We start from the raw sequence: 23,040 nt of genomic DNA, 5'->3' as shown, positions 1-23,040 counted from the left end.
ACAGTTTATCTTTACCAGTGAGTTTGGATGAAGCGTGTGGCAAATCTCAGGTGCTGCAAAGGCTGGTGTACAACCACTTTCCATTGCTGAAGTGGTGAACTAGTTAATAAATCTGCACTGCCCATCTTGAGCAATGGAAGACGGTATATTCCCGAGGTACAGTGCTGGGAGCTGGGGGGGATTTGGCTCTGGTGCCTTTCTCTGTGTGCTTCATGAGTGGCTCTGGGAGCATTCATGCAACCTAGCTGGGTGTGTGGGGCTCCACAAGCTGTTGTGCTGCTGGTCACTAGCAAGGCATTATGAGAGACAGCCCAGGCTGGAAAGAGTTAAGGGGGCACAGCGGTCCCAGGCTGCACCCCAGGGGGATCCCATCACAGATGTCTCCTGTTAGCTACTGTAATCCATATAGAAAACTGAACTTCATAAGACACTCTAAAAATTCTGTTTGTCATCAGCTCTTTTTATTTTTTAAACAAATTTTCAAAGTACAAGGTGGCACACTATCTTAAAGCATCACCCTGGAAACCCCATATCCACCCCTCTCATATAATTATATTTCATACAAAGCATGCCATGTAAAATATCATATGAAAAGTCATGGTAAGCTGAAACCAATTTTTCTGTCAAAATATGTATATTCTTAGTGTGTATGAAGTTTTGAGATTTTGAGGGATTGCTATTATTGAAATATGTTGTGAGTAGGGCTGTCAAGCAATTAGAAAAATTAATCACAATTAATCACACTGTTAAACAATAATAAAATACCATTTATTTAAATATTTGTGGATGTTTTCTGCATTTTCAAATATATTGATTTCAATTACAACACAGAATACAAAGTCTACAGTGCTCACTTTATATTTATTACAAATATTTGCACTGTAAAAATAAAATAGTATTTTTCGATTCAATTAATAAAAGTACTGTAGTGCAATCTCTTTATGATGAAAGATGAACTTACAAATGTAGAATTATGTACAAAATTAACTGCATTCAAAAATAAAACAATGTAAAACTTTAGAGCCTACAAGTCCACTCAGTCCTACTTCTTGTTCAGCTAGTCACTCAGAAAAACAAGTTTGTTTAGATTTGCAGGAGATAATGCTGCCTGCTTCTTGTTTACATCACCTGAAAGGGAGAACAGGCGTTCTCATGGCACTATTGTAGGTGGCGTCGCAAGATATTTATGTGCCAGACGAACTAAAGATTCGTCCCTTCATGCTTCAACCACCATTCCAGAGGACACGCGTCCATGCTGATGACGGGTTCTACTTGATAACAATCCAAAGCAGTGCGGACCGACGCATGTTCATTTTCATGATCTGAGTCAGATGCCAACAGCAAAAGGTTGATTTTCTTTTTTGGTGGTTTGGGTTCTGTAGTTTCCACCTCGGAGTGTTGCCCTTTTAAGACTTCTGAAAGCATGCTCCACACCTCATCCCTCTCAGATTTTGGAAGGCACTTCAGATTCTTAAATCTTGGGTTGAGTGCTGTAGCAATCTTTAGAAATCTCACATTAGTATCTTCGTTGCATTTTGTCAAATCTGCAGTGAAAATGTTCTTAAAATGAACAACATGTGCTGGGTCATCATCCAAAACCTATAACATGAAATATATGGCAGAATGCAGGTAAAACAGAACAGGAGACATACAATTCTCCCCCAAGGAGTTCGGTCACAAATTTAATTAATGATTTTTTTTTAACGAGCATCATCAGCATGAAAGCATGTCCTCTGGAATGGCAGCTAACACATGAAGGGGTATATTAATGTTTCACATATCTGGCACGTAAATATCTTGCAATTGTGGCTACAAAAGTGCCATGCGAACAAACGCCTGTTCTCACTTTCAGGTGACATTGTAAATAAGAAGCAGGCAGCATTATCTCCTGTAAATGTAAACAAACTTGTTTGTCTTAGTGACTGGCTGAACAAAAAGTAGGACTGAATGGACTTGTAGGCGCTAAAGTTTTACCTTATTTTGTTTTTGAATGCAATTATGTAACAAACAAACAAAAATCTACATTTGTAAGTTGAACTTTCAAGATAAAGAAATTGCACTACAGTACTTGTATGAGGGGAATTGAAAAATACTTTTTGGGGGTTCAGTTTTACAGTGCTAATATTTATCATAAAAAACAATACAAGGTGAGCACTATACACTTTGTATTCTGTGTTGTAACTGCAATGAATGTAGAAAACATCCAAAAATACTTAATAAATTTCAATTGGTATTCTATTGTTCAACAGCGCGATTAAAACTGCCAGTAACCGCAATTAATTTTTTTTTAGTTTATCGGGTGAGTTAAATGAGTTAATTGCAATTTATCTATAGCCCTTGTTGTGAGTTGCCCACTGCTAGTTTTCCAGTGACAACACAGGAGGAGATCCATTAACAGGAGGGTGTTAAATGACCATTAATCAGCAGGGATAAGGCATTTACAATGCTGCAAGAGGGCTGTGCAAACATCACACAATGGGGGATTGCTCAACTCTGTCACTCAGCAAAACCCACCAGGACATGTCTGTGTTAGTGTTTTCTAGTCACATGGACCGAGGAGATAAAATAGGGAACAGTGGCATCATGCTTTTACCTTTCTTCTCCCCAACCTATGCTGGAAGCAACAAGAATGCTGGGAAGACAAAGACTTGAAATGAGGAGAGTGGTCACTGCTTAAAGGGAAAGCCAGTGTATTAAGAACTATAACATACCTGCAACATCCAGAGGGGTGAGAAAAACTGCTTATCTAAATACTGCTTAGTCTAATAAGTGTTGAGATTTAGACTCTGTGCTTACCTTTTATTTTCTTTGGTAATCATCTCTGACCTTTTGTGCCTACCACTGATAATCACTTAAAATCTCTCTCTGTGTAGTTAATAAATCTGTTTTATATTTTACCTAAACAGTGTGTTTTGGTTGAAGTGCTTGGGAAATCTCAGCTCAATTTACAAAGGCTAGAGCAGGGATAGGCAACCTATGGCATGCGTGCCGAAGGTGGCACGCGAGCTGATTTTCAGTGGCACTCACGCTGTCTGGGTCCTGGCCACCGATCTGGGGGCTCTGCATTTTAATTTAATTTTAAATTAAGCTTCTTGAACATTTTAAAAACCTTATTTACTTTACATACAACAATAAGAAAGACACCTTCTAAAAACGTTAACATGTATTACCAGCACGCGAAACCTTAAATTAGAGTGAATAAATGAAGACTCGGCACACCACTTCTGAAAGGTTGCCGACCCATGGGCTAGAGTGTCCTCTCTGCACTGAGGGAGGGGTGGACTGGATAATAAATTTACACAATTCAGGCTTCTGACCTGGGCAAGGTGGTATATTCCAGGGGTGCAAGGCTCAGGAGATTTGCTGGTGCCTTTCTCTGTGTGACTCTGAGAGCATTCATGCAATGTAGCTGGGTGTGGGACTCCACATGCTGTTGTACTGAATGACAACAGCACCTGGAGGGTGTGCTGCTTGTCACAAGCAAAGCATTGTGAGCCCAGCCTGGAGAGTTAAGAGGCACAGTGTTCTCCCAATTCCAGGTTGTAACCTGAAATCCGAGTTTGGTCAATTTAAGGCAAGCTCTTCGATGTTATTTAAAAAGGTGTCAATACACGTAATAGCTGTATTTACACACAAGCAATCTATCCCAGCACCTTGGGATGAGTGCACAGAGAAAAGTGGGTCTAGATTTCAAAACTTCTTAATCATGAGGTTAATGTTAATCATGACCATATAAGTTCTGTGTGGCAACTATACTGATTGCTTATATGGACATTATTAGAGAATTATTTTATTTTATATGTTTTAGTTTTCTTTCAAATGTAATTTTGGAGATAAAAATGAGAGGACAACAATTTAAAAACTGTGAATCAATTCAATATTAATGCAATTTAGCATTTCCTAAAATGACAGCTGCAACTCCTACCAATTTGAAGTTTATTTTAATCATCTGTTTCAGTGCTTTGAATCCCCATTCTCCTTTTTCACCTTCAAGCTCCAAAACCTGAAATAGAAAAAAAGAATTCTTCATCAATAACCCAATGCTTATAAAGCTAACAAGCAAGGGATTTTTTAAAAAAAGAGCTGGTGTCTTTTTAAAAAAATGAAGGTAATAAAGAGAGACCTGGAAGTTTTTTTCTGCTTGTTTTCTACCTTAGAAAGGTTTCAGAGAAGCAGCCGTGTTAGTCTGTATCTGCCAAAAGAACCGGAGTACTTGTGGCACCTTAGAGACTAACAAATTTATTTGAGCATAAGCTTTCATGGGCTACAGCCCCACTTCATCAGATGCATGTAGAGGAAAATACAGTAGGAAGATAGATATATACACAGAGAACATGAAACAATGGGTGTTACCACACACACTGTAAGGAGAGTGATCAGTTAAGGTGAGCTATTATCAGCAGGAGAGAAAAAGAACTGTTTGTAGTGGTAATGAAAATGACCCATTTCCAGCAATTGACAAGGAGATGTGGGGGGTGGGGGGGGGTGGGAATAAGCATGGGGAAATAGTTTTACTTTGTGTAATGGGCCATTACTCAGGATCTTAACCAATGGTAATGCATTATGTAAGAGTAAAGAAAATGGTTTTTCTATTAAGAAAAGACAATTGGATATGGTCTCTACAGCTGACACACAAGCTAACTGAATAAAAAATGTATTTAAAATTAGCAGTTTTGCAAGGTTTAATAGTTTTGCAAAAATTTAAAAAAAAAAATCAATTGTGCCACTAAACAATGAACAATATATTTTTTCTCAGTATGGTATTTATAAATTTGTAAACAGTCTGGGAGTCAAGAAGTCTGATGAAAACTTATTACCATCTGTACTAATAAGTTACACTACTACAAAAAGTTTCTCTCAAAATTCCTGGAAACAACCTCATGTGGTAATATCAGTGGGAATTATTAATGCAACTTCAATATCAATACACCAATAACTTGAATCCAAGTAAATATTTTCATAGTAGATCAAATGTAATTGTGGGTTATGGCATCAACATAAACAAAAGGGAGAACATAAAACTAAAAACCTTCTGAAAACTGCTCAATGCTGCTTTGGGATCATCCTCCTTTAATGCTTTGGAATTGTAGTACTGATTTTCCAGATCCACATTTGGCTCAGAGTTACTATCTTCAGAGTATTCCTACAGTTTAGGAAAAAAAGGAAAAACAAAATGTTATCCCTGAAAACTTATATTTTCAAAAAACTTTCACCATACTTAGATTTCTCAATACACTGAAACATAAAAACAATCTTGGTTGATATGAAACCTGTCATCTCACTAGAGCATCACTAGAATTCAGCCACCTCTGGGGTGAAGGGAATCAACCTATTAGTACATTGATTTGCGGTGGAATGGGGATGAGGGTGGGACAGAGAGGAAGGGAGAGGATGTGGTTAGAAACTCTGGCCAAGGCAAAAAGTTCTATAAGATTCTTATTGTCCATGCACAAGACACTGCATGAGTTGCTGTCCAAGTAGAGAGTAGAATGATTCAGCAATGGAAGATACAGGAGATCTACGCAAAGGAAACATTCCTATCCTTTCTACACCATGAAAATTCACACCAACACATGGAGGAAAACATTAGGCATGATGATGACGACCCCTGCTGTTTCTTTGCTGAGAAGCAGGAAATAATTGGGAGTGTGCAAGAGTTGCAGAAAGGAGGAAGTGAAGGAGTCTGGACACCGAACAATTTAATCTAAAGAATCACCCACAATGTGCACTGGCAGACACAGAATTTTTTTTCCTCCAGTTATGCTATTTGCTTACTTTTTACACACTATTCAGTTTTTATTGATGACAATATGCTAATCAGTTTTACCTTCAGCTTCTTATGCACTAGCACAGGGGTAGGCAACCTATGGCACGGGTGCCAAAGGTGGCACGCAAGCTGATTTTCAGTGGCACTCACACTGCCTGGGTCCTGGCCACCGGTCCAGGGGGCTCTGCATTTTAATTTATTTTTAAATGAAGCTTCTTAAACATTTTATAAACCTTATTTACTTTACATACAACAATAGTTTAATTATATATTATAGACTTATAGAAAGAGACCTTCTAAAAACGTTAACATGTATTACCGGCACGCGAAACCTTAAATCAGAGTGAATAAATGTTGACTCGGCACACCACTTCTGAAAGGTTGCCAACCCCTGCACTAGCACAATGCTCGTGACAGTTACAAAATCAAACAAAAAAACTGATTTAAAAATATTATGCAAACATTTAATTTTATTTTAAAATTGGACTCCAACCTCTCTCAACACAGAGGTTAAATGCTGAGGATAAACTGCTTGACACTGTCTGTTTAAACCCTAATGACAGTCACCAGTACATTGCAGTGAGATGAACAATTCATTTTTTAATCCATTTTATTTTATTTGCAAAAATGTTGGACTTCTCTTCCCCCACTGTAACTGCCTCAATCCCTTCCCCCATGTTTATTATCTTGGTATTGAACCATGGTAGTGAACCATGTTACCAGTGTTAATGAAGTCCTTCAAAAGAAAAGGGGGAGGGAAACAAGGAAAAAACCAGGCAAAAGACAGAAGCTTAGTATTTCTATATTCAGCTCTCTTTCCTAGAAACTCAAACTCTTTCAATGTATGCCTTTTTTTTTTTTAAATGGAGACTTCAGAACACTTACAATTAAGTTTTTAAATAGGGAAAGCAGCCACAGGTAAGTTACTAAAACTTACGGCCAGCCCAATTGTTATTAAATGTTTATATACAGCACTGAATAAATCCTTAAATCTTCTTACATTCCAGTTCATTCCTAATTAAAATAATTTTTTCTCCTAATGGAGCCATTGAAATGGATCACAGGGAAGTGTGCGATGTTACCACAGCTAGGTTTGGTTTTCTTCTCACTCAGTGAATTTTATTGCTTTGAGTACTATTAGTTTGACAGCACTGGAAAATGAAATGCTCTATTTCTAGATCAAATAAGGTGTTGCTGTCAACCCAGAAAGCCCTAAACGGCTGGAAGTTCCTGCTTGAGGAACCGCCTCTCTCCTCATGCCATACAGCCACAGTGGAAGCACTTGACCTAGATCCCGCTCAATGTAAAAGAGAAGAACCTCATGGCAGAGCATTCCCTATGAGAGGCCCTCTGCGCCAGAACAAGCTCCACCTGCCCCAGTCAGCAGTAGTTCTGGTCTTCTGACCTTCATGGTACACTGCAAGATGCATCTATCTGAATGGGCTGCTGCTGAGGATTACATGAGGGAAGACAATGGGGGGAGGATGTTTTATGTTTTAAAGGGAGATAAGTTCTGTTGGCTGTAAACTGCTGCTGAATTTTATTTTTGTAACTAACATCGGGGTGCCTAAAGTTCTGGACAGCCAATACCTTTTGTTATTGTTAAAAATCCAAATAAATATAACCACAGAACAAGTACAGCATGAGTAGCAAATGGCAGGCCAGCATGTAGTGTGTTCCTCAACCGTGACATACAGGGAACAAACACCACTAAGAGTGGGAACATGTTGGTCTTTGGTATCAACTGTGAGAGTGAATTTTGTGATATACTGAACAAACTCCTTTACTGACATTAATACATATTTTCTATTGTATCTAGGTTTTTATACAGCACTCATCACCATACTATCTGAGCAACTTCCAACAGTGCATTAAGCAACTTGACAAGTGTTGCTTGTTCCCAGAAGGAGAAGTATCTTGTTTTGGTAGGGTTTTAAAATTATTATTTTTAATATAAATAAACCTGTTGCTGTGTGTTTGCTAGAGAAGGCAAGATCACAGAAATGTGCCTTACATGTAGGGCAGAAAACAGTAAGGGTTGTGAAGGTCCTTAGTTTTTGGAAGAGTTAATTCCATAGTCTCACACCACCCCCAGAGAAAGGTCTGTCTCCCATAGACAAGCTTTACTTTGTTGTGGCAGTTCCATTGTGCCAGAGGAGCACATTTACATAGGGACTTCAATTTGGGGGAGAGGAGTTGATGAGAAGGAACTTTTCCCTCATCTAAAAGGTTGGGGTCTTTTTTTGAGAGAGTGTCTCGGAGCAGCCCGAGCAGCAGGACGCAGCCCCAAGGCCAGGGATCAGGGGAGTAGCAGCAGCAACAGGGCTAGGCGGCAGCCCACATGGCTCCCGCAGCGCAGCGCCCCCGGTGGCCGGAGGAATAATTACACACTTTTCAGCTGGAGCCCATCAAAGCCACAGCGCCCCCTGCCTGCAGGGAAGCAGGTTAACAAGTGGTTCTAAAACTGCTTCAAAATTTAACAACTGGTTTGCGCGAACCGGCTCCAGCTCACCACTGGTTAAATCCTGCATCAGTGTTGGAGGGAGTTCCTTTCATGGCTCCATCCCCATCAGTGACCCTAGTCTCCGATGCCTTGGAGCTGGGGTGGGTGATGTCAGTATACCCACCAGGCAGCAGCGGGAGCCCCAGCCCCTGCCACACACCCCTGCCCGAAGCCAGCCAGCCCAACACACCCCTGTCTCCAGCCAGCCCTGCACCCCCCTGCCCTGTCTGCAGCCAGCCCCTACCTCCATTCAGCCCCTGCCCTGCCTCCAGCCAGCCCCACACCCCCCATCTCCAGCCAACCCTGCACCTCCTTGCCTCCAGCCAACCCCGCACCCTCCTGTCTCCAGCCAGCTCTGCACCCCCTGCCCTGCCCGCAGCCAGCCCCGCATCCCCTGCCTCCAGCTAGCACTGCCCCACGCCCCTGTCTGCAGCTAGCCCCATGTCCACTTGTGCCCTGCAGTTCCCAGAGTAGCAACCCTGCACACCTGCTTCAATGAGGGACTTATAGAACTTTTTGCTGGGAACCCACACATGTGCACACACCCCCAGGGAGTGGTGCGGACCCACATATGTGAAACAGAGCTGATTTCTAGTTCAGGCCCTTTTTAAAAAAAAAAAAAACTTTAGGTGGGGTTAACATACATCCATATTTTCCCAGACATGTCAGGCTTTTTGGTTCTTAAATTACCATCTGGGAGGAATTTTTAAAATTTAAATTTTAAAATACGGACGTATGGTAACCCTATTGGTACAAAAAATATATACTGTGGTACATCCCTTAAATCAGAACTTTTTATAGGGAACCGGTTGCTAAGATTCTGGCAGCTCATCACTGGATGTAACCTGAAGATATTACTTCAAGCACCCAGCGGTCCAAGGTCATCCGAGACCAAGCCAACCGGAAGGGGCGCAGGTGGTTGAGGAAAGAGTGGGAGGGTGAATCCTGGGAAGTGACTAGGGCACCGTTCTAGAGTGCACCCTCAAAATATCTGCTTCTGGTCTCCTTGGTTCCTGGAAGAGCCAGGCTGAGCAGACAAAACGGGAAGATGACGGGTGTCATCACTTAGGACAGAGACAAGGGGTCTTTCTCATGTAAGTGCTCAGCCGGGAAGTCCTCCAGGACCTAGATTGGGGAGGCGGAGGACGGAACGGCTTCCTGGCCTGCTGAGGGGTATGAAGGCCCAAGGAGCGGAGAGTGGCACGGGAGTCTTTAAGGCCATGGAGCCTTGAGCTCAGAGAAGAGCACTGCCCCCTCAAATGGGAGGTCCTGAATGGTGGCCTGCATCTCCTGGAATAACCTAGAGGACTGCAGCCAGGAGCTGCGCCTCATGGCCACTGCTGAGGCAACCACCCTGCCTGCTGAGTCTGTAGCATCCCAGGCTATCTGGAGGGCCACTCTTTCCACTGCTATACCTTTGTCCACCAAAGCAGCAAACTCCTGGGCCTCCTTGAATTTGCTAAGGGAGTCCTACAGATTAAAAAGAACAGGAGTAGTTGTGGCACCTTAGAGACTAACAAATTTATTTGAGCATAAGCTTTCATGGGCTACAGCCCACTTCATCGGATGCATAGACTGGAACATACAGCAAGAAGATATTTAGAATACAGAGAACATGAAAGGTGGAAGCAGCCATACCAACTGTAAGAGGCCAATCAATTAAGACAGGGGTCGGCAACCTTTCAGAAGTGGTGTGCCGAGTCTTCATTTATTCACCCCAAATTAAGGTTTTGCGTGCCGGTAATACATTTCAATGGTTTTAGAAGGTCTTTTTCTATAAGTCTATAGCATAACTAAACTATTGTTGTATGTAAAATAAATAAGGTTTTTAAAATGTTTAAGAAGCTTCATTTAAAATTAAATTAAAACGCAGAGGCCTCTGGACCGGTGGCCAGGACCCCGGCAGTGTGACTGCCACTGAAAATCAGCTCGCGTGCCATGTTCGGCACGCGTGCCATAGGTTGCCTACCCCTGAATTAAGATGAGCTATCATCAGCAGGAGAAAAGAAAAGAAAAAAGACAAAACTTTTGGCAGCCGTGGGAATGTTTTCATCGGCCAGGTCCGACTTCCCATACAGATAGCGCCAGCGGCCGTTTAAACAGCCAGAAGCACACTCCACAGTCATTCTGCATCAGCTCAGCCTGTTGTTGAACTGCTCCTTGCTGCTGTCAAGGCTCCCTGTGTAGGGTTTCATGAGCCACGGCATTAAAGGGTAAGCGGGGTCTCTAAGGATCACAATGGGCATTTTAATTTCCCCTTTTCGTCTGGGAAAAAAGTCCCAGCTTGCAGCTTCCTGAACAGGCCAACGTTCCGAAAGATGTGTGCGTCATGCACCTTTCCAGACCAGCCTGCGTTAATGTCAATGAAATGCCCACGGTGTTCCACAAGCACCTGAAGAACCATAGAGAAATACCCCTTCCGATGAAAGTACTTGGAGGCTAGGTGGGCTGATGCCAGAATTGGAATATGCGTCCCATCTATCACCCCTCTGCAGTTAGGGAAACCCATTTGTCCAAAGCTAGCCACAGTGTCATGCACGTTACCCAGAGTTACGATTCTTCTGAGCAGGATGCGATTAATGGCTCTGCAGACTTGCATCAACACAATTCCAACGGTCAACTTTCCAACTCCAAACTGGTTAGCAATTGATTGGTAGCTGTCTGGAGCTTCCAGCTTCCAGACTGCAATAGCCACCCGCTTCTCCACCAGCAGGGAGGCTCTCAATCTCATGCCCTTGCACCGCAGGATGGGGGCAAGCTCCTCCACACAGTCCCATGAAAGTGGCTTTTCTCATCCGAAAGTTCTGCAGCCAAGGCTCGTCATCCCAGACTTGTAAGACAATGCGATCCCACCACTCAGTGCTTGTTTCTCGAGCCCAAAAGTGGCATTCCATGGTGGCGAGCATGTCCATGAATGCCACATGCAATCTCCTGTTGTATGCGTTACTTGAGTAGATATTATCGTCGGAATCCTCAGTGTTAGTTTGGATCTTAAGGAGTAACTCGACTGCCAAACGTGACATGCTGGTGAGACTTGTCAGCATATTCCTCAGCAGTTCAGGCTCCATTCCCGCAGACCGAAAGGGAAGACAGAGCGCACAGTACAAAAAATGTGGAAAGATGGCGCCAACAGTGGATGGAAGCACAGGGATTGCTGGGATGCGACCTGATGCATCACGGGGCGTTGGGACAGGACCCAGAATGCCCCGCACCCCTGCCCTTTCCCACAAGCCACAGCGCCAGAATGGGAAGAGGTGCTCTGAGGGATAGCTGCTCATAATGCACCGCTCCCAATGGCGCTGCAAGTCCGCAAATGTGGCCACGCCAGTGCGCTTGCAGCTGTCAGTGTGGACAGACTGCAGCGCTTTCCCTACTGCGCTCTACAAAGGCTGCTTTAACTCAAAGCGCTCTACATTTGCAAGTGTAGCCATGCCCTAAGATACCGACGAATGAGTGCAGCACTCAAGAGGTGCCACAGCCAACCCTATGGATACCGTTAAGGCAAAAATCTCTGACAACTGTGCACGTGGGCACGCACACACCCTTGTCAGCTCAAATGGCAAACGTCTATGCCATGGTATAGATCCAAAGGTTTAATCGTGCTGGTGCCCATATGGAGGTCAATATAGTTCCATATGATTACATTTGTTTTTCTTTTTAAACTTAGGAAATCACAAACAAAAACACTACATTAAAAGAAAGTTAATTTTGCAAAGTCTAGCACTCACAAATTAAGAAATACCAGAATTAAAACTGTGCATGCAGCCTTAATCCAGACTCTTTAAGTGTTTGCATTTGGATAGTCTTTAGTCACAGGATCACATACTATTTTCTCCAGAGGATCCCTGGCTCGGTCAACGCATAAGACGGCTAGCGTTCAAGACATGAATCAAGGTTTTACATTGAAAGTGGCAGGAGACTTCAGGGGCGAAAAAAAGGGATTATCTCCTGTTTAGGACAGTTGAATGCCATCCTGGGGAAATGGATTCTATCCCAGCCTGTGCCACAGAGTTAGTGTGTGATGGTAGGCAGATCACTCAAAACAATTTTCCACAGGTGGCCACTAATTGTGTGTTCCTCATTTTCTGAGTGCCCAATATGAGAGACCTGGGGCCTGATTTGTACAAGCACTTAACCATCACAACTGCTAATGAAGTTGATGGGAGCTGTATTCTGAATATATAAAATGATATAAAATGCTAAATACTCTGATAAAGTAAGTCAGACCCTATCTAGCCCTGACTGGTAGATGAACTCCAGCCGACGGGCACTCAAATTGGGTACCCAAAGCCAAACAATTTCTCAATGCCTTAATTCCTTATCTGTAAAAGAGGGATAATACCATTTTGCCTCACCGGGATGTTGTGAAGATAAATCCCTTAACGTTCACAAAGCATTAAGATACTATAGTAATGAGTGCCATAAAAAAGCCCATGTGGAAATTAATAATTCTGCATTCAGAGCAAGGTGTGCAGTAAATAAGGCATAATGAAGGAGGATAAAATAAAATATTGAATAGATACCCCTTCAGGGAGGACTGTCCATCCTGTGCCATGAATGAGGCAGTTTTCTTTGGAAATAATAGTACAGTAACTCCTCACTTAACATTGTAGTTATGTTCCTTCAAAATGCGATTTTAAGCAAAACGATGTTAAGTGAATCCAATTTCCCCATAAGAATTAACGTAAATGACGAGGTTAGGTTCCAGGGAAATTTTTTTCACCAGACAAAAGAGACTCTCTCTCTCTCTATATATATATATACATACACACACATACATATATATACACACACACACAATAAGTTTTAAACAAACAATTTAATACTGGTACACAGTGATGATGATTGTGAAGCTTGGTTGAGGTTGAGGAGTCAGAGGGTGGGATATTTCCAGGGAATGCCTTACTGCTAAATGATGAACTAGCAATTGGCTGAGCCCTCAAGGGTTAACTCTAACACTCTATTCTACAAGGCAGCAGGAAAGGAGGGAGAGCAGACGGAGACGCACACTGTGTGTGTTTGTGTTAGAGAGAGAGAGATGTGCATTTCCCCTTTAAGTATGAAGAGTGGGGTCAGAAATACACTGCCTTGTTAATTAGATCAGCAAGCTGAGACCTGACCGCAGCTGCAGCTGCCTGGAAGCTCCCTCTGTCATGTGTCCCCCCTGCTCTATGGAAGATGGGGTAAGTGGGATGCAGGAGCAGGGGGGAGGGGGACACCCTGACATCAGTCCCCCTCTTTTCCCCCCCAGAAAGCAGGAGTCCCGGGGAGCAGCTCCAAGGCAGAGGGCAGGAGCAGCACATGGCAGTGGGAGGAGGGACAGCTGCAATTGCCAGCCTGCTGGGCAGCTGCTGAACAGGGAACTTACGGGAGCAGGGAGCTGATGGGGGGCTCTCGGGCCACCCTGGTTCCAACCACCCACCAGCTAGCTCCACCGGGCTGCTCTTCCTGCAAACAAGGACAAAGCAGGCGGCTGCCAAACGTTAGAAGTAAGCATTGCATAACTTTAAACAAGCATGTTCCCTAATTGATCAGCAATGTAACAACGAAACAACGGTTAACCAGGACGACTTTAAGTGAGGAGTTACTGTATGTGATCATGTAATTAAAACTATCATAATGCATATAAACAAGGGGGCCAAATTAAGGTCACAAGAATCATCTTTATTCTGGCACTTCCTAATTTAGGAGTGCATGACTTTACAACTACTTTTAATGTAGGGTTTTTTTAATTAAATACATATGTTTAAAATCATGGCAATAATGAAGACTAAAGACTGGGACATTTAAAATGTTAATTATTTTCTATAAAAAGGACTTGGCAAATCCATTCAACCACTTGCCAATGCAAAGTAGGCAACTTTCCCTGGCTATTGGGACATTTAACCATCAGTTTCAGTAGAATTTAAGCATTCATTTTCAAACAAAATATAGCTCTTATGTTTACAAAGACAGCACTGCCTTTCTGAATCTATATAAAGACAGCCTGAAAGAAAAAGGATGTGACTGCTTATCTCCAAATCTTGGCCACGGTGCACAGCCTGTGGAAAAGGAATCCCTACAGCTGAGGACACCTCCCTCATACCTGGGACAACCCTTGACCCATGTGGACTTGTGGCTTCCCTATTTGGGTGTAAAAAGCTGGCAGACCGGTGTACTGGCAGTCTCACTGACTCTTCTATGAAATTCCAGATATACACCAGCACATAGAGAACCACCATAGGACTTTGCTCTGAGGCATAAGGCCGTATGTTGTCCGAACAGGCCCCTGGAATCCTTACAGGAGATGTGTACTACTCCGGTGCTTGAATTCACATTGAACCACATTAGATACTCTTGAACTAAGCTTGGTCCTTGGAAATGCTGCAAGAAAATTGAAGAAACTTTATTTCTTAATATACCTATCCTTAACACTTATGCACTTTCATATTGCAGGACACAATGTTTTCTTTAGCACTGCCCTATAAGTCTGGGTAATTTTATAGTATGGGCTGAACAGGAAAGGACAATGGGTTAAGTAGACTGTAGGTGTATTAGCCGATTGCTACATACTGATTGTAAATAATCCTTTCCCAGTGGAATTTCTTCCCCATCACCTCAATAGCAACCCTCTCCTTCACCTCAGAAGTAAAATACCAGACAACATAATGCAGATCCAGAGCTTATTTTAAAAAGATTCCTATAAAGACATTTACAGATGAACAGCACTGACTCACCCAGTATGAGCACGTCTATCCCCAGTGGGAAGTCAGAGTCAAGACTGAAGCAAAGTTAAATAGAGTGTAACTCTAAAGAGCATCTGCTAACTCTTAGTCATCATAAAACCCATGTCTACACCCAGGCTGTTATAAAGCTCAATCATATCATATAAGTGAAATTAGACAAGATCATAACAGCGTATAGCAGTGCAATGTAGTATAACAAAATTAAAAGGGACACTGTCAACTTAAAAATATACATACATTTAAGTATTTATTAAATAGAAATTAATATTTTAATAACTAGGTTTATTATAACTAAAAATGAAAAAAAATCAATTTGTCAATGTTGTGCATTTACAGCATCTTGTTTCACTGCACAAAACACTGAAAACTGTTTTGGTTTTATTATCACAATTAGCAGGGAGACTCAGTAGCATGAGTTTTTTGTGTTTATATACACACACACACTTTACAGCTACTTTAAAACTCAGTTTTTGAAAGAGACTAAATTTTAAGACGGTTTCTTTAAAAAAAATCCCCATGAATTTGTTTTAAAATTTATATATGATTTCATTGCAAGGATTAGTATAGCCTCACTTTTAACAATATCATATTTTTGTTTCCCTTTTCTTTCTGGGGAAGAGTGGCAGTCCTTCCTTTAAACATTTTGCCCAAAAACTCAAAAGTTTTAATGTTTCCGTTAGGTTTAATGAAAAATAAGTTTCATTTCAAGACACAGTTTAAACATACATGGCAAGAAAAAAGCAACAGAGTGTCCTGTGGCACCTTATAGACTAACAGATGTGTTTTACAGATCCAGACTAACACAGCTACCCCTCTGATACATGGCAAGAAAGACTGCTTTACTAGATCAGTGGTAAAGGGGTTCAATTAGCAAATTGAGAACACAAAACAGATTTCTGGTAACAGTACTAGAGAAAGAATTTCCCTCTGAAAATGAACTTTTTTGCAAAATCCAGGAAAGTCTTGCATATGGTAAGATGCATACTGCAAATAACTGCATTAGGTATGAAGAGCACTTGACACACCATGGAGTTATTTGGTACAATCTGACGCAAGTACAACGATATTGTATTGTATGGAGTAAATGAGAATTTAATTCAGTATGCTACTCCTCAAACAAACATCTGATTCCAAGACCAATATTTTAAGGCCTAGCCAATAATAAATAAAAATAACAAAACGTTTTTAATCCATTAGGTTCCCATACATGAATAACCATGAAGTCCTAGATATTTGGACAGCATTCAAATACCTATATCCTAGACAGCAGAAGGCACCTTTATTATAAGACTGTGTCCTGCTTTGAAGCATACTAACAAATTAATCATTTTTCTCACACACACACACCATTTTCATTACCAACCACCTGGACTTCATGGGTGGATTTCAGGTAGAACATACCAATTAGATACCATATGTCTCTATTCAGGAACAAGCTGCTGTTGTGAAACTGAGTGTCAAGAAAAAAGGTTCTAGGTCTTGTTGGATACCTGGAATACTCCAGGAAAAAGGCAAAAGAATATGGAGTACTGAATCTGTTTCCTGATAAACTCTCCCTTTTCTTTAGTATTTTTGTCTCTCTTCAACATTTAAATAAAAAAATGTATCATACAAAATAAATCTTTAATGCAATATAGCCTAATTGCCCAAACAGATTTGGCTATCCTGCCCCCCAAATTTTAAAAGTGAATGTAGGGTTCCAGATAATATCATCTGCCTATAGCGTTCTCTATTTATAAAAAAAACCAAACAAGCCCCCACAGATGTGTTATAAGCGCTGCCAATACAAGTTTTCCCACATGGCCATGTCATTGTGCATGGAAAGATCACTCCCGGACAAGGATAAAGTTCAGTCTCCATGTCTAGTCTAAACCAACTGCCAAAAAGGAGGGCAGTTGTGATTCTTCCTGTCCCTTCCCCTCCCCTGCAACATGGGCAACTCTTTACTAGGAACTGGATTGAGACCACTGATTAATTTCAAACAAGGAACCAAACAACATCAAGGCAGACTTTGAGAGGACTTAAGATTTAATGCCTTCCATAGTGACAAGTAACTATAGTCTTATTTACCGAATCATGAAATAGAATAATACATGTTATCAATCAAAGCTAGCACTGCATGTTACTAGTAAATTCCAAATCTAGGTTTATCCTTCCATAAATAGAACTAAAATTCTTTGCAGATATAAAGACTTTCAAACAGATATAAATACAACTATCTATGAAAGTCGTAGGACGTTTACCAGTATATACAGAAAGTTTGGCCATTAAGACAATGAAAAGCTAAGCACAAATAGCAAACTATGATTTTATGATATTACAAAATGGTGACTCCATAGCTGTGTATCACAATAATTACCATAATAATATTACCAGCTTGATAAAAAACTCAAGATGGGAAACTTGGAAGAAGCAGAGACTTTGGAATATACATATTCCAGTTCTAGAAAAGTGCACACCATTTGGATACATCAGAGATTAGAGTTAGGGGAATCACATCTTTATACCCTATATATGGTTAGGGTTAGGTCAAAATGTGTTAAGGAAGGTGTAACTGTTCTATTTTTTACAAAGTCTGTTAAAACTGTTGGCACCTCAAACAAGTTACATTCACTTCACATTACTTCTTTGGCCTAGTAAACACTGATTTCTCCTCACTCAGGCCAGGTCTACTGTATAAACTTATATCAGTATAACTATATCACTCAGGGGTATGAAATATCCACAGCCCTGAGTGACGGTTACATTGACCTAACCCCCACTGTAGACATCACTATGCCGACAGGAGCACTTCTCCCATCAAAATATCTACCATCTCTCTCGGAGGTGGATTAACTACACCAATGGAATAAGCTCTCCCATCGGCATAGTAGCATCTTCACTGAAGAGCTAGCGTTTTAGACCTAGACCTGCCCTCAGACTGACTACTGTCTTTCTCCCTTTCTGCCCTTCCAAAATACTCTCCATAGTTCAGAATTTCCCTTTTACTTCTAGTGCTTCGTTTGTCTGAATCTCTTGTCTCTTCAAGACCTCCTTCTACACATGCATCTGAAGAAGTGGGATTTTTACCCACCAAAGCTTATGCCCAAATAAATCTGTTAGTCTTTAAGGTGCCACCCGACTCCTCGTTGTTTTTGTGGATACAGACTTACACAGCTACCCCTCTGATACCTTCTATACCAGTCTTTAATTTGAGTTTGGGAACCACTGGCCCCATCCTCTTACCCAGTTTAATTTCAACAGAGTTTCTCCTATTTTACACCAACATGGTGGGAGAACCAAGTCCCATGTTTAGAAAAAGTACATTTAACTAATTTCTAACATAGTCTCTACATCTATACAGTAGCTAGCAAAACTAGAACACATTTGAAAACATTGTTCTTGCATTCCATGACCTCATCCATGCTGATCAGCCCATGCATGCAAGAAATTAATTTAACTGGAATAAATGTTTATACCTGTACTTGATTAAAACTCTGTCCTTCCACCTGTAAGCCAAAATTGCATCTAAAAACCCTTTTTACTCCAATTCAATACTAATGTGTCCTGTTATGCATTATATTCTAAAAAGAGAACTGTACTAACACAAACACACCGATAGTTAGTTAAAACAATATCTAGTTTCAGTGTGTTTTAAGTAGTCCTGGCAGAATTCAATATTTTTTTTTATAAATTTGATAAATAATATCAACGTTCATTTTTAAGCTTTTTAAAAGATTTTTATTGACTCAAATTTTCTCAAAATTATGAGGGAAATTATGGGGGACGTTAGACATTTATTTAATGACAGTAGACATTGAGATTCAAAACAGTAAACTTTTGTAAACTGTCACATTGTCAACATAATGTCAAAATACATAAAGTAAACATCCTTAAATCTACAAATCATACCTGTTTTTACTATTCATTCATTAATCCATTTGTAACAAGCCTAATTCAGAAGTTTAAATCACTGGATTTTTACTCTAAGTCCTCAAGCAGCATTTTTCTTATTTTGCCTATCTATAAATTTCAATTATTATTGATGGAAATATTTTGTCAGTTTGTGCGTGTATGGCAACAGCATTTAGCAATAAAAACTGAATCCTTCCAAGCCTTGTTTTAAAGGAAAGGTCTGGTCAGTGATCTGATGTTGAAAATGTTCTTTTGAAAGTAAATTTTGTGAATATTTGTAGCCAGCCATGGGAATAAGAATTCAAATAACTTCTTCCTGTGACTAACCAGGAAGCATACTAAAGCAAGAAACAGCAGTTATTTCTCCCAGCACACTGGCAGCCAATAAAGCATAAAATTCAGACTTAACATAAGGTAAAATTCAACTGCAGCCAGTGCAGTTGCACTGACTTATACCAGGCCTACATTTGGGACTCTGCACTTTAATACAACTTTCCAATTATTTTTTTAAAACTCTCAAAAACACAAGTTGTATATCTTGACACGCATACAGAATGATTTGGTATTTTATTCTGTAATATGGACAAAATATTTCAAATTAGAATCTGTTCTGATAAACCTGTTTATGAAAAATGGCTGCCACAAATTGACCCACAGTATCTTTTTGAATATTCTGATAAGTACAATTTCCATTTTATAATTTATATAATTAAACTCAATTTCATTTAAAAACATGTTTCTAAAATAATTTGTTTTCATATTTAGGAAATAAGCGAAAGACTAGAAAGACAATGTGTATACGTCATGCATGTATTTTTAATTGAGATACTGGCTAAGACTAGACTGGAAATTTTAGATTTCAATCATGCACATATCAGTTTTCCTTGTGATCTGGGATGAGAAGCAATACTTAACAAAAAAGTTACATTTTAAGAACTTGCTCTAAATACTAAGGAATACTACAGGACTTACTACAGTACATAGAGATTCTTCTAACAAACTGAGATTTTAGGGTTTTATTTATAAAATTAAACAGTATATGAAATGCAGTTCTAGTTTACACTAAGTGAAATACACATCCCAGAAATATCTTTGGAATACAGAATACTCAACTCTTTAAAAAAAAAAAAAGGCTCAGTGTTACACCATTCTACCCAGAATTTAGAAAATCAAAGGCACAGAAAACATTGAATTAAGATTGATTAGACAACGCAGCAAATGTATTTTTGGTCCAAACATTATTTCTCAATACAATTGAGTCTTCCCTCTTAGATATGTTTTTATTCCTCACATTTGCTTTTAACACTTCAAAAATATCACTATGAAGCCAGATAGCCCTGCTAAACACAAATTGCCCCAGACAAATCAATTCCTATTTTTAAATACAAATATTTTATTGTCCAGCTGAGAACATAAGGACAAAACAGAACCAAAACAAACACTGCTAACAAAACCACACAAATTATAAAAGCAAATCCCAATTCTACCTCGACAGCAGGGAAGTTAAATACAGTGGTATATTGCACCTGAAGTGATGTGTGTAACAGACAGATGTCTCTCCCAGCTCCTCCTGCTATTCCCCCCCCCCCCGCCGCCCCTTAGTCTGATCCTAGAACATGCTTACAAACCTCTCCCAAGAACCTCCTCCCAACCCAGGGGTAATGTATCCCTTTACTTCGCGTGAGCCACTTTGCTGGGCTCCAGTAAGAGAATTACAACCCCCTGCCCTAGCCCTGACCCCCTAGCTGAACTGAACAGGGGCCCAGACTTGTTGGGCCTGAAGGGGCAATTATAGGGCCTAACTAAGTTCCTAGGGCTCAAGTGGCCTGTTTCTCACGGCGGGAGGAGGCATAAACACTGGTGAGGCCTGGTCCAAAATCAACGCCAGCCCACCCCTCAAGCCATTCTCTGCCTCCCCGGGCCCCCAAAGGGAACGGGGAGCCAAACCCGTCCTGTCACTGCACCCAGAGAAGGCGGCAGCCTCTCAGAGGGGCTGAGGCGGAGACACGCACAGAGGGGGGCCCCGCGCCAGAGAACCCCATCGCCCCCCAGACCTCACCAGGTCATAGTCCTCTTCATCATCGCACATGAAATCATCCTCCATGTCAGACATCTTGGCCGGAGGACGGGCGGGGGGAGGGGAAGGAGGGGGCAGGGGGAGGGGACGAGAGACCGGAGCCAGCCCCCTTCTCCCACAAGCCTCCGCGGCTTCTGCCCAATGTGACTGCGCTCAGCTAGGAACCGAAGTTTCGTTCTCCCCCGCTGGCCCCGCCCGCGGAGACACGGCGCCGAATAGCGGGTGCACCGCGCTGCCGTCCCGAGAGCGGCTGCCGGGCCCTTAGCAACGGGGCAGGGCAGCGGGTTGGGCCTGGTCCCGTCCCGAGAGCGGCTGCCGGGCCCTTAGTAGCGGGGCAGGGCAGCGGGTTGGCCCTGGTCTTTCTCGGCACCGCTCCCCTCAAGCCCCGCGCCGGAAAGCCTAAGGGCCCGCAGCCACAGCCTCGCTTCCCCGCTAAAAAGCAGCAGGGCCCATGGGGCAGCACTGTCCCCCCGCACACACTGTAAAGCAGGGGGGTACTAGGCCCTTAGGGGCAGCCTCGCTTCTCCCGTAGATCGGTAGGGCCCATAGGGGCAGCACTCCCCCCCGTGCAATCAGGAGGAGCCTTAAGAAGAGGGCTGCCCCCCTCCATGTACATCAATGGAGCCCGTAAAGACAGTACTTCTCCCCGCGTTGCGTCACTGGAGCACATCATTGGGGCCCCTGTTGGGGAGCACCGTTTCTCCAGAGACATGAACGGGGCCTTGCAACAGGGCTGTGCCAAGTGTGCATGAATGTAGGACCATGAAACGCAGAAAAACTTGTTCTGGGGTCAGCTGTACTAGTTTTACATCGATATGTCATTGGTTTCTCTCGAGTTGCTCCTAATTTACATTGGGGTGAGAGCAGGAGACCCAGAGTTCCCATGCTCTAAACAACCTGCTATACACTGATGAGGCAAATCAACTACCCCAGACTGGGAATTCAAACTACTGCCCTGTTCAAAATCTCTGAAAATAATAATAATGCAAAATGCTGTATGTATATTAATTGATTAATCAATCAATCGTAAGAGGCTAATTCCTGTTCCTTTATTTTGTTTGCTTCTTATAGAATCATTGAACTGGAAGGGACCTGGAGAGGTCATCTAGTCCTGTCCCCTGCATTCAAGGCAGGACTAAGTATTATCTAGACCAGGGGTAGGCAACCTATGGCACACAGGCCAAAGGCGGCATGCAAGCTGATTTTCAGCAGCACTCACACTGCCTGGGTTCTGGCTACCGGTCCGGGGGGGGGCTCTGCATTTTAATTTAATTTTAATTTAATTTTAAATGAAGCTTCTTAAACATTTTAAAAACCTTATTTACTTTACATACAACAATAGTTTACAGAGTAGCAATAGTTTAGTTATATATTATAGACTTACAGAAAGAGACCTAAAAATGTTAAAATGTATTACTGGCATGCGAAACCTTAAATTAGAGTGACTAAATGAAGACTTGTCACACCACTTCTGAAAGGTTGCTGACCCCGGATCTAGACCATCCCTGACAGGTGTTTGTCCAACCTGCTCTTAAAAATCTCCAATGATGGAGATTCTACAACCTCCCTAGGCAATTTATTCCAGTGCTTAACCACTCTGACAGTTAAGAAGTTTTTCCTAATGTCCAATCTAAACCGCCCTTGTACAATTTAAGCCCATTGCTTCTTGTCCTATCCTCAGAGGTTAAGAAGAATAATTTTTCTCCCTCCTCCTTGTAACAAAATTTTATGTACTTGAAAACTGTTCTCATGTCCCCTCTCAGTCTTCTCTTCTCCGGACTAAACAAACCCAGTTTTTTCAATCTTCTCTCATAAGTCATGTTTTCTAGACCTTTAATCATTTTTGTTGCTCTTCTCTGGACTTTCTCCAATTTGTCTACATCTTTCCTGAAATGTGGCGCATATTTAGCTTGTGATCTACTATGACCCCCAGATCCCTTTCCGCAGTACTTCCTAGGCAGTCATTTCCCATTTTGCATGTGTGCAACTGATTGTTCCTTCCTAAGTGGAGTACTTTGCATTTATCCTTATTGAATTTCATCCTATTTACTTCAGACCATTTCTCCAGTTTGTC

At 41.6% G+C, this 23,040-nt stretch overlaps 1 protein-coding gene across 3 annotated transcripts in view; it reads right to left on the bottom strand.

Moving 5' to 3' along the window:
- COPS2 (COP9 signalosome subunit 2) overlaps positions 1–21,183 on the bottom strand; it is a 36,910-nt gene extending 15,727 nt beyond the window's left edge. Inside the window, exons 1-3 of one of the 3 annotated variants that reach the window (XM_039491862.1) lie at positions 20,949–21,183; positions 5,030–5,143; positions 3,926–4,003 (exon numbers count right to left, since the gene is read on the bottom strand). In XM_039491862.1, coding sequence (XP_039347796.1) covers positions 3,926–4,003; positions 5,030–5,143; positions 20,949–21,002 — 246 coding nt within the window. In that variant the 5' untranslated portion in view covers positions 21,003–21,183. The remainder of the gene's footprint in view (positions 1–3,925; positions 4,004–5,029; positions 5,144–20,948) is intronic. The other 2 variants (XM_039491861.1, XM_039491860.1) reach the window with 2 other exon arrangements.
- Between the last annotated feature and the right edge of the window lie 1,857 nt (positions 21,184–23,040).

The sequence above is a fragment of the Mauremys reevesii genome, linkage group 10, assembly GCF_016161935.1.
Source record: "Mauremys reevesii isolate NIE-2019 linkage group 10, ASM1616193v1, whole genome shotgun sequence".
Taxonomy (NCBI): domain Eukaryota; kingdom Metazoa; phylum Chordata; order Testudines; family Geoemydidae; genus Mauremys; species Mauremys reevesii.
The sequence above is the reverse complement of the archived record's forward strand: the minus strand, read 5'-3'. Positions and strand labels throughout refer to the sequence as shown.